At 34.4% G+C, this 12,743-nt stretch overlaps 1 protein-coding gene across 2 annotated transcripts in view; it reads right to left on the reverse strand.

Annotated features, from left to right (window-relative positions):
- Window positions 1–12,743, reverse strand: part of LOC149782548 (metallophosphoesterase 1-like) — a 42,438-nt gene that overhangs the window by 9,470 nt on the left and 20,225 nt on the right. Inside the window, exons 7-8 of one of the 2 annotated variants that reach the window (XM_089933981.1) lie at window positions 6,971–7,093; window positions 2,252–3,793 (exon numbers count right to left, since the gene is read on the reverse strand). In XM_089933981.1, the coding sequence (XP_089790107.1) occupies window positions 3,722–3,793; window positions 6,971–7,093 (195 nt within the window). In that variant the 3' untranslated portion in view covers window positions 2,252–3,721. Of the gene's footprint in view, window positions 1–2,251; window positions 3,794–6,970; window positions 7,094–12,743 lie in introns of those variants that run through there. The other variant, XM_089933980.1, reaches the window with a different exon arrangement.

The following is a 12,743-nucleotide window of genomic DNA, read 5'->3' on the forward strand; positions in this document are numbered from 1 at the left end:
CCAATACGTGGAAATTTTCGATTCTGTTCAGTTGAAACACAAAACTAAAAGGATCAATGAAGATCTTAGTCAATCTGTATTCAGAATTTTAACCTATATTATGATCATTCTTTATGAACATGACAGTTATGTGAAAATATGCTGGTTATCTGCCTTATACAATTAAATATGTGCACTTTTCATCCAGATTACAGCACTTTGTAGGATCCATATATCACCGAAAAAATAGGTTGTGAGCAGATGGATCAAAGTAAATGAAACAGCTATTTGTGTCTAGCTGAAATGTAATCGGGAAGAATGCACTTTGGTAAAAGCAAAGATAATAAAGTAAAATCTGCATCTAATATTTTTGTGAATGAACAAGGATATAAGTGATACATGAATTGCACTGTGTAAGTACTGTACACAATAGTACAGGTCTCTTAGGTAAACTGTAAGCAGCCCATGAATAATGAAGTTTTTATTTACCTTTATTTTATGTTGGATAAATCAGAAAATGTTGCTATGCCACTACTTTGTGTATCCTCCGATCAGCTGATTTTAGTCACAACATGTTGTAGTCGAGCATAGCTATTTTGAGATATCCCCTCGTACATGGAAATGTTTGTTACCCATTTGCATATTCTGTACAGCAATATAAGAATTTAAAACTAAATTACCTGCACAAACATTTGAAGATGAGAATCATATATTCAGGTAGGTCTGTCATGACTGATCATATTTTCTAATATTATGTTCAATTAGAAGAACTGAAGCACTGAGTTGTATGTTTATTACAGTCATGAGGTCACGTTCCATCAGCATGGTTGATTTGGATTTGACGATCAATTACAATACCCACCAATCTATGCTTTGTTTACCAGAATGCTTACATGTGCCAAACTTGTATATAAACTGCGTCATTGTTCCAAGTAGTGGTACATATAGTAGTAGTCAGCTAAGGGGACAGACAGAAAAAGTTAGAGAGGTCTGGTCAAGGTTAAGCCCTAGAATAAAGATTTGAGAGAAGGAGTGATTAAATCAGGAAAAATGAGTTAGGTAATATATGAAAACATTTAACAAAGCAAAATTCATATATGAAATTTTGAATTATAATTTGGAACGTAGACTTTGAACTATTAGTTCTCATAAACAAACAAATTTCCTACACATGAATTTCGGAACCCATTTTGGATTCTGAAATTAAAAACTTCTTATCTCAAACACCACCTATGTAACCTGTTTAGGCTCGAATAAACAGCAACACAAGAAAGAGTGAAAACAACAAGCTTTGAAAAATATAACAAATTCTTTATTTCCCTGGAAAATTACTGTAATAATGGAAAAAATAAGAACTTACGGTTTTAAGAATCAAATCCAAAATTAATCCAAGAATAATCCATGAATAAAATTTTAGAAGTCCTAACATACTGAAACATTCTAATGATTTCAAGTTTGAGTACCGACGAAGAATCAAAGATGGAAGACAATGACATATGCTGTATCCTGTAGGCACAAGTCCTTGCAGAAACACAATAAATAATCCTCCAGTTTTGGAAATCCAAATTTTTTATAAAGAAATGTCTTTGTTCAAGAATTCTGTACGAGCACAAAAATATTTCCAGGGAAATGAATTAATCTTTTAGAATCCAAATAATCTGAAGAAAAATTAACATATAACTCAAAAACTGGCTACAACAGAAAGAAACGACTTGACATCAAGCATTTTTAAGCCCAGACTGACTAAATTCTCTCAAAGCATTACTTATTTAAACTAACTAATGCACAATTTCGGAAATGCTTGAACTGCAAAATAGAGAATCAGGTGATCATGTTTACATATAAAAGATCATGTAGCCCCTGTATGACCAATCATTTTACACCGTGAAAAAAAAGTTGTTAACTTCACTAAAATTATTTACAAGCCTAGGGTCATGTATTCAATACAACTTCATCTCACTCTTATTACTCCCACAATAAAAAAATAAAAAAAATAAAAAAAATTGTTGACGTAACTGTTTCTAAATTTGAATTAATGTCAGGAACCAGGTCAGCCTTAAGTGTTTACAGAAGTAAACAGTCACGTTCAAACTATTTTCTGGAAAAAGTATGAGTTCCAGGTAGACAGAACTACATTATTTTGACATATCATGAACTTAAAAAAAAAATAAAATGATTTTAAAACTGACAAACAATTAAATCAGATATAAATGAAATCAAATATACATAACACAACATAATATGCCAACGCTATATTTTTAACAATCAGGCTTAGTTTTAGTAAATTATGAACTTGTATAGATATATCCACTATGGTTCTATCTACGGATACATTTCTGCACATAAAATTGAATCTGTAAACTGGTAAAAGTGTGTAGTTTTTTTTACAGATGAGAAATATTGAATAAATCTGTCCTGAATTTTTATCGTCTTTTTATTGTTGTTTTTATCTCTATTGCAACAGTCACTTGAACCCATGTAGCTTCAAGATCTAACAAAAACCTAAAATCCTGAGTAATTTTCCAGACCCTTGAGGTTACAGATTTGAGGTTACAAAGGAATCTATCTGTTTCCAGTAGTATTTTATTTCAGGACAGTAATGTGAAATATCTGACCATTTCATATTTCTTTTCACTTGACACTATCCCCTTTACCACTTTCAGAACTGTACCATCATTTTGTAAATGGGGTAATCTGGACATATCAAAGTTGTCCATATCATCTTTTGACTGATAAGTGATATTTCTCTCTGTACTTATGCTACTGTCAGGAGATGGGAGTTTCTTCCTAACCTCTTTTGTAACATAACAGAGTTTATCACTTATACCCTTCAAGTGATTACAGTTTTCACTCAACACTTGGTTTTTCACTGTGTGGAATCTTTGACAGATTTCTCGCTAGAGTATTGTCATTAAAAGAGTGTCCAATAACCACAGAACACATATAGTCAAAATGAAGCAAATAACTGATGCTGGTTTTATGTGGAGCAGGCATAATAAAAATCTTGTGATGATATGAAAATATCACTTTTATATAACTCTTTATTTATCTCTTTCTTCTTTGAGTTTATATGGGATATAATAGACAAGGAACTTATCTGATTTGGGGGCATAGAAATACAAGCTAGTGTTCTTTCTCTGATTCACTTTCAGCATAATTTTCAACTTTTTCACAATAGGTACAGTTCATTTTGACACGTGGATGTCTTGATTTTCACAATAGGTACAGTTCATTTTGACACATGGACGTCTTGATTTTCACAATAGGTACAGTTCATTTTGACACGTGGACGTCTTGATTTTCACAATAGGTACAGTTCATTTTGACACATGGACGTCTTGATTTTCACAATAGGTACAGTTCATTTTGACACGTGGACGTCTTGATTTTCACAATAGGTACAGTTCATTTTGACACGTGGACGTCTTGATTTTCACAATAGGTACAGTTCATTTTGACACATGGACGTCTTGGTAACGCATCTGCATGAGAGTGCAATCTGCCAGCCCTGTGTATAATCTCAAAATCGTAGGTAGCCAGAAAAGTCAACCGCCTAGCTAATTGACCTTCTACCATTTTAAAATTTATCAGCCATTTCAGACTGTCATGATCAGTCCTCACTTTGAACTTCTGCCCATTAAGATAGTGATGAAAATGTTTAACTGCATCTACCACTGCAAGAAGTTCTTGTCCTGTGATACAATATTTTCTTTCAGTATTTGAGAAACATTTACTAAAGTAGCTAACTACTTTTTCTTTTCCATTTTGGATTTGGGAGAGTACTGTTCCTTGAACCACATTGAGGCATCACAATCTAAAATAAATATATCATTTTCATTATGACCTAAAAATGTGACCTCTTTTTGAAACAAGTTGCATTTCTCTGGATTCAATTTCAAGTAAGCATTTTTCAGTCTATCTCCAAATTAGTGAAGTGGTCTTCAAAGGTTTTTGAATAGCAGATGATATCATCAAGGTACAAAATTGTTGAACACTACCCCCCTTTTCAGTTTATTGCACCAGCTGGTGTACTGTGTACAACTTGCACTGGTTGTAATTCTGCAGTAACAGTATTTTTATACAACTGAACTAGTTTTTCTCCTAAATTTGCTATTCCAAGAGGAATGTGTCCATTTGTACTAAATATTTGCTACTAGTAGACCAGTTTTCTCAATAAATTTTGAGAATGGTTCAGTTGCTTTCTTATCCTACAGACTGATTGGTTTGCCATTTACAATTACTTCTGATTCAGGCAGTGTCACAACATTTTCAGTTAAAGCAATTCTTCAGCATAGTTTTCTTTTCACCTGATTTCATTCAGCATGGTACATTTTCTCCTTTTACATTTAAAAAACCTTTACTAATAATAGGCTCATACTGGTGTTTCTTTAAAAAGTTAACACCAAGTATGCCATCTTGTTGCATGCCTGCTAACAATACTTCATGTGTGAAAGTATGAGTCCCTAACATAATTTCTACCTCTGCTTTACCATCAAAAGGTTGGCAAAAGGTTGGCTTTCTCCTGTTACAGTTAAAAGCATACTTTTGACTGGAGTCACCTCCAGTTGTGTGTTTTCTGACCAAGATTTTACTACTTTACTACTCAGAATTGTAACATCTACTCCAGTGTCATACAACAAAGAAATGCAATCTCCATTTATTTTAACATTTACAAAATATCCTGTATCAGTCCCTAGATTGTTTAGTTTGATCAATTTGGACCTTTCTTTCTTTACACTTCAGTCTCCAAGCTTGACCCATTTCTGTTTCCCTGACCTCTGGTCTGTCTATAAGTATTCTCCAATTTTTTTCTAAAACTATGACTTGGCTTGTACTTTTGACTTTGATTTTTATCTCTCTGTTCAAGAATTTGTTTTCTGTAAGTACAGTTTGAAAAGTTTTGAAACCATTTTCCATTAAAATTTCTTTGGCTAACATTTTTTCTGACATTGTCATTTCTATCTACTTGTTTTCTATTCCAGTTTTTGTATTCTCTTTTTTCTGTTTCTGACTGCAATTTTTCTACTTTTTCAGACAAATGTTTTAGCCTTTGTACAATATTATCTAGCTTGCCTTCATTAGGTACAGTTTCTATTTCAGACAGGGAGTTCACATTTTTCTGTCTCTGTTTATCAGCTAGTTTGTTAGCTTCCATTTTAACAGCTATTGTTTCAGCCTCGTTTACTGTTTTAGGACCACATTCTCTTAGTCTTAATCTGGTTTCAGAGTCCAGCAAGGCATCAATGAAGTAGCCCAGGGCTAAAATTTCAATAATTTCATCAGCTGCATCAGGATATGCCTGTCTGTCAGTTCTTGATGTTTTGTGCTAATTCAGAAATTGAAGCTCCTTTTTCTCAAATTCTAGATTTAAGTTGAATCTTGTATATTTCAGTTTTATTTAGAGATCCAAATCTAGATTTTAGCACTTTTACCAGATCGTAGTAATCTTTCCTTTGGTTTGGTTCAATTCAGCAAAGAGCGAGCAGTACAGCAAGACTGCTAGCTAAATATAATGACTGACCGTCATATAGCTGAGGTTTAATTCTAGACAGTTTATTGTTTCCCATAATCTCATGAGTATGTATGTATTTTATATTACTTCTGATTCCACTGTTTGTTTCAAGGCTGGGGTTTTCTATTTCTTTAGTTCTGGAATTTTCATTTCTATTTTCAATCACATGTAACCTATTCTGTAGATGATGCAATTTTGACTCAAAATCTTCAAATGTAGATTTCATGTGATCTGCTAGGGTGAGTACTGTATCTTTAACTTCTGTTGCTAAACTTGCCATTTGTTTTTCTAGATTACTTTCCAGTTTACCATAGGGACTTGAATCCCTTGATCTTATTCCATCACTGTTATCATCAATTTCAGTTGTCACACTTTCAGTTTCATTTCCTGTATTAGATTTCATATTCATGTCTTCCAAATGTAATAAATATGCATTTTGCTCCATTTCCAAACCTGATCTGTTATTCTCTCATTCTTCCTGATTTAATCACTCTTTCTCTTAAATCTTTATTCTAGGACTTAATCTTGACCAGTCCTTTCCTCTATCTTTTTCCATCTGCCCCCTTAGCCGACTACTACTAACTTTCCCCCTACTTGGAACAATGACGCTGTATATAAACAAGTCTGGCACATATAAACGCTCTGGTAAACAAAGCATGGATTGGTGGGTATTGCAATTGATCAGCCAATCCAAAATCGACCATGCTGATGGAACAATACTTCACGACTTTAATACACACACAACTCAGTGCTTCAATTCTTGTAATTGATCATAATATTTGAAAATATGATCAGTCATGACAAACATATCCAAATATATGATTTTCATCTTCAAATGTTTGTACAGGTAATTTAATTGTAAAATCTTGTATTGTTGTACAAAATATGCAAACAGGTAATAGGCATTTTAATGTATGAGAGGATAATTCAAAATGGCTATGCTTGACTACAACAATATGTTGTGACTAAAATCAGCTGATCAGAGGGTACACGAAATAGTGAATAGCAATATCCACCTGCAAACTAATAACAAAAATAACCATAGTTGTTTATAAATGTTTATTGATGTGATTATTGAAAGAGCTGGTCACTGCTGTGTTGTATGCTGATCTTGCTAAATTGGATTTTTCATTTTTAGTGTCTATAAGTTTTGGGATACATAAAATACTATACTTTTTTTTTACATGCATTTAAGTCTTACGACACAAAATAAATATACAATTTTTCATGTCCCTAGATTTACAATCATTATGGTATGTGCTGATGTGCAATAAAACCACATATGTACATTCGTACATACATACATACGTACATGCATGCATACATACATACATACACACACACATACATGAAGTTCAAAAGCAAATCTTTGAACTAATTTGTGTTTAAATCATTCAGAATTTCCTGACTATAGATAATGAATATATTGAACTATAAGTCAGGAGAGACGAAAATCTTAAGACTGAAGTTACTCTATACCTGATCGGTTGCTTCCTGTGAAAGACAGTCCCATTTTTCCCTAAAAGGAACATCCTTTTCATCCAAAGGCGCAGCATCTGCAGTGCTACAGTTACTATCAGAGGCACGATACATTGGAAAATGCTGAAAAATAAATACAATTTGATAATTAACCAAAGATTCCATGAAATATGGTGCCTGGCCAATAACTGCATTATACAGTGTGACCCTGCTATAACACGGTATTTGAGAGCCATAAAACCCGACCGCATTATATACCGAACCGTGTTATATGCAACCAAGTCAGTTAGCTGAAGAAAATGTACTCCCCAAACAAATAAAAAATTTGTGTGTGGGGGGGGGGTAATAAATGTGGGCGGTAAAATACGTGGTTAGTCAGCACAGTTGCCATCTTGAATTGATGAAAATTAAATGAGAAATACACCTGTAGTGAAAACAGAGAAGACATAATATAATAGTTTACTTTATTTAGAAAACCACGAATTGGTACATATACGTGAATCCTATTTATATATAAATGTCTAATGTAAAGCATGAATAGAGTATCAACACCGTGTACTCACCTACGAACCTCATCATATACACTGAATCCACAATACAAGTGATTCCATCGAAAATATGCACACACAGCTTTAAAATACTCATTATATTTGTAACAGATCATATTGGTTTGAATTCAGTGGAAAAACATAGCACAATCACGTAACGAATGACGAAGCACATTTGCTTTAAAGTACGTTCCAAGTTGGTAAAAGTTAGTTTGCATTTTAAGCCGACATTGGCATAAACTTTTTCCATACAAAAAGGAAACTTTCACAGCACAGTTAACGTGTTCCAGTCACGTTGGAAAATGTAAAAATCCATCAGATTCTATCACTTTTATTTAAGTTTGGTACTGACTTCCTTTTTGCTGTTATTGAAAGATTGTAGTCGGCTTTTTTTGATGAAGGGTGCATGCGCTATTGAAGTCACCGCTAAAGGACAGCTTTGGAGAACCAAACAAATGCCCATTTCTTATTGTGGCGGCAACATCAAATAATTGTATTCCATTTGATGAGTACGTTTTCATAACAGTCCGTGCTTCAAAGGTAATCTGTTTCCTTTGAAATTTCCTTTGAAGCACGGACGTGAGCGTTCTTCAAAGGTAATCTATTTCCTTTGAAATTTCGGGGCCCCAAGTGGCCGAGTGGTCTAAAGCACTCTCCGTTACGGATCACTGCCATCTCACCTCTGTCCGCGCAGGTTCAAGTCTCAGATTCAGCCAATGTGGGTATGTGAGAAAGCTTGCCAGTAGCTTCTCGTGGGTCAGTGGTTCTTTCCGAGGTTTTCCCGGGTTCTTCCTCCACCATTAATACTGGCCGCCATGTATGGCCTATCGTGTGCTGAAAAATGGCGTCAAACCCCACAACAACAACAAAATCCTTTGAAATTTCAGCAAACTATTTTATCTGGGTACATTTTTAAAAAGGAATTGGCCATCGTTTAGACTATGGTAGTTACTATCCCTCCATGCCTACTCAATAAACCAATAAGTAATTTATTTATTTTTTTAACTATTTTTTTTTACATTTGTGGTAGCAGCGTGATGCTGCCGCATGCATCTGAAAATTAACAAAGAGTCAACAGCCGATAGAGACGCAGGTGTTCTGATGACAGGGATTATTACAGAAAACGTGAGCGTTCTGAAGGATTTAATTCTGCGTGAAACGAAGAGGAATTTTACTTACCATCCACATACAAATGTCAGTCTTTGTAAATATATTAATTACTAGCGAGCGGCCAAAAATCCGATGAAAGATAGATTACAAGACAATGCCTTGTCCGGTTGATCTCCGTTATCAGAAATGTCAACAACAAAAAAGCGGATATTTTACAACATAAAGAACTCATACTAGATGTCAGGATAAGCAGATTATGATATAACAATGTTTAGATGGTTTATCAGTATGGACAAAGAATTTGTTTATGTAACAATAAATAAATTTCAGTGCATTTTATATCCAGTTTGCAGCTTCCTTTCATGGGGTCTCTGAATTTCTGCACTCCAAACAAATGGTTGTATATAAAAGTTTACACAGCCAACAATGTCGCCAACAAATAAAAAAAGCCACATGGTATGTTTTGCAGCCAATAAGGAAAAACAATCCAAGTTTGCGACATTGGCGAAGACCTACGCGATCACAGAATAAACTTTTTATGCATTTTTTCTTCTTACTTTTAAGAAGAAGAAAAAAAACTTTTTCTTGTACGAGAAAAATACTTTTTCATGTACGAGAAGAATACATAAAAAATTTCAGGAGCCAAGCCATCATTGTCTTGTATTATTCATACGCGATCTCTTCCCCAAAATGACAACCTTTTACAGGGTTTTTTCGTATTTTTTAAGATTTTTTTGTGCACAAGAAAAATACATGTATATGAAATTTCGGAAGCCACGCCACGACTGCGTTATATCCGAATTCACGTTATAACAGAGCGTGCTATAGCGAGGTCATACTGTACTAATATAGACACCTGCTTAAGCAGAAAGAAATTCTAGCATATAATGGCATATAGCAATAGCACAGCCACTCATGCAGAAGATATATGACTGTCAAAAACTTATAAATTATTGGTACATTTCTGTATGATGTTTTCTGTTACAGCAAAATAAATACATTGTTTGTTGCTCTGGCAACTGGAGTAAACTACATTACCCAAGGATACACCAAGGTCGCTGACTGGCTGATTTGACGGTAGGATGATTTCAGTCATGTTCATATCAAACTGCATCAGAATATGTTGAATGGTTCTTAAGCCATGCCAGTTATAAGCAACATTCCATCTGAAGACATGAAAGTTAATTATCAAGGGACACAATTCTAACCAAAATAGAGTTGACAAGACAAAACCCATAAAAGGCTCATTCCTGACACAATATACATGCCATGTTGCATCAGATTATGTTGAATGGTTCATAAGCTATGCTGATAATAAGGATATCTGGAAATGTAATATAGATGGGAAAAAGGCCATTAACTCATTCAAAATTTGACCTGAAAAGAAAAGAACTTTAAAATTTAGCTCCAAAATGGCATCCAAGTATGTGTAAAAGTTGCTGATCTATGATGGTTACAGGCAAAACATCAAGTGAATACTAGTATATGAAGCTGTCAAGGGCCATAACTCTATCCAAAATGTAGTTGATGAAAGAAAGAAAAAGGTTAACATCTAGGTTTAAGAGGCAATGTACACATCAAACTACATCAGAATATGTTGAAAGGTTCCTGAGCCATGTAGAATACAAAGATATGTTAAACTGGACATACAACACGGACAGAAGAAGCCCAATAACTCCATCAATACTGTACCTGAACAAAACCAAACCCTTAAAAGGAATACCCAACAGGCAATTTGCTGAAAAAGTGGCCTCAAATCATGTGTAAAGGTGCAGAGCTATGCTGACTAAAGTAATTGTAAATGGATGAAAGTAAAAGATAATTACTGCTGGGCTCCCACATTCTGAGATGGAGATCTTACAAATTTGAAACTTTTTTGTAATGGCATAAAAATTTAATCAGGTCTTCTACATATACAAACATGCATACCATATATATTCTTTTATAATTAGGGTCCAGATGCAATCAACATGCATTCTGCTCTGCCATCACATAATGTGACAGCAGATCACGGTCTATGTTGTTAGTATAAAAGCTATTGTACAATGACCCTGATATTTGACATTCTGAACCAAAAATCATTAGACCTCTTTCCTGCCTTAACTGAGAGCCCTCCACAAAGTCTGGTCATGATACATGGTTGAGAATTTGAGTTTTTATACAGAACCCATTTTTCCTTTCCGCGGCCACTGACCTTTTGACCTCAACATCAATAGACTTTTTCCTTATTCCAAAATGCAACCCATCCATAAAATATATGACAGGTCCATGAAGTAGAACTACAGTTATTGTGCATAAACTATAATTCTTTTTTCTGTAACAGTGACCATGACCTTTGACATTTTGATTCCTAAATTGATAGGCTTTTGCTTACTCTCAGTGCAAGCCATCAATATTCAATATTCAAATGAACTTTGATCCCAAAATCAATAGTCTTTTTCATTAACCCAAGTGCAAAACATCTACAAAATCTGATAAATTTAGATGTGTGTTGAACAGAAGATATTGTGCAGAAATGACTAGATAATGAATGAATGGATATATAGACATACATATGTCAGGACAGATGGATAGACAAACATACATCATAATAATATACATTCTACCTGTTGGCCCTCACACAAAATAAAAACTGTTAGACCCATGATTCTTTCTCAATCTCAAAATCTGTCTCAATGAATCCAACCATTCATATCAAGTCTATATAATATTTATATACAAAGGCTGAAAACCAAACTTCATTCAGATAGGGACTTATTTCCATCCTTGTACCCAGTTTGATTTCAGATCATTCTTTCTACAAGGACTGACATACTCCATTCATGCAATCTGCCACTAATTCATGCAATCTGCCACTAATTCACACACAGTACACTACATTTTGTATGAGACAAGTGTTATGTAAGTCAGGCCCAGAATAAGCTGTATTGTGGCATGTCAGTATGTTTGTTAGTTGGTTTTGATAACACTTTCAACATATCATTGGCTATATCATGCCAAAAGAATTTGAATGACATGCCTTTTACAAAAGCACAGTGAAGCAGTAAGACTTGGATAGGTATTAACCAGAGATCCTTGAATAACGAGTCTGATCCTCTGTAGATGGAGCTAATGGTTCCTGCTCTGCTGCATGGTGTAAAACTACAAGTGGTTGATGACAAACAGAATATCTCCTGTGACTTGATAAAGTCATATAAAATATGATCTACAAAATTGATCAATTAAGCTCCAATTTATGCCTGCTGAGTATGATGGAGTCTCATCCGTTGAGTGTAAAAAAGAGAACTGAGAATTACACCAAAATGTCACTAAGTACACTCAGCAGCATCCTACCACACCACACTGTAATACAGCCAATACAATTTTATATGATAGCTTTTAACATTTAAACATGGCTGGTCCTCAGAGAAAGGTACATTATTGCCAGGGTACTCTGATTACTGAAAGAGTTAATATAAAAATTATACAGAATTCTAATTTGCATCTATTGATAACTATCTGACAATAAAATTGTTGTTTCTGGGTCCCAATGACACTTTACAGGAAAAGTCTTTAAATGTAACTGATGTTCTGGGGGGAGAGGTAGACATGAAATAAAAGTAAGGAGCCATATGTACTCATTCCTAAACTAGGACCGTCATACACATTGCTCTCTCACTACAGTTCCGTCATACACATTGCTGTCTCACTACAGTTCCATCATACACATTGCTCTCTCACTACAGTTCCGCAATTCACTAGAGCTCATTCTGTATTGCTAAGATAATCATGGATTCCTGTAAACTGATACATTTTTGTTTGTTAATTCCTACTTTATTAAATTCAATGCTATGGAAAATGAGAATAATTTTTTTAATATACTCTATTTTTCAAAATTTGTATTCATTAATATGACATTGCCTGTTGCAATACACCTTAGTATGAGATGGCCTCACTAATATCAAGTGGTTTGGTGCATTACAGTACAACAACACTATTAGGTTATTTAGTGTCTAGGCTACTGGAGTACAATGGCTTGTCCAAATAGACACTATAGCAGCAGAACAGGGCCAATCCAACGGTAGGCTTCTAACCCACACCATTTAAGTCTCAAGTCCAACATGCTAACCTCTGAG

This window comes from Sinohyriopsis cumingii, chromosome 15 (assembly GCF_028554795.1).
Source record: "Sinohyriopsis cumingii isolate HCF-2022 chromosome 15, ASM2855479v2, whole genome shotgun sequence".
Classification (NCBI taxonomy): Eukaryota; Metazoa; Mollusca; class Bivalvia; order Unionida; family Unionidae; genus Sinohyriopsis; species Sinohyriopsis cumingii.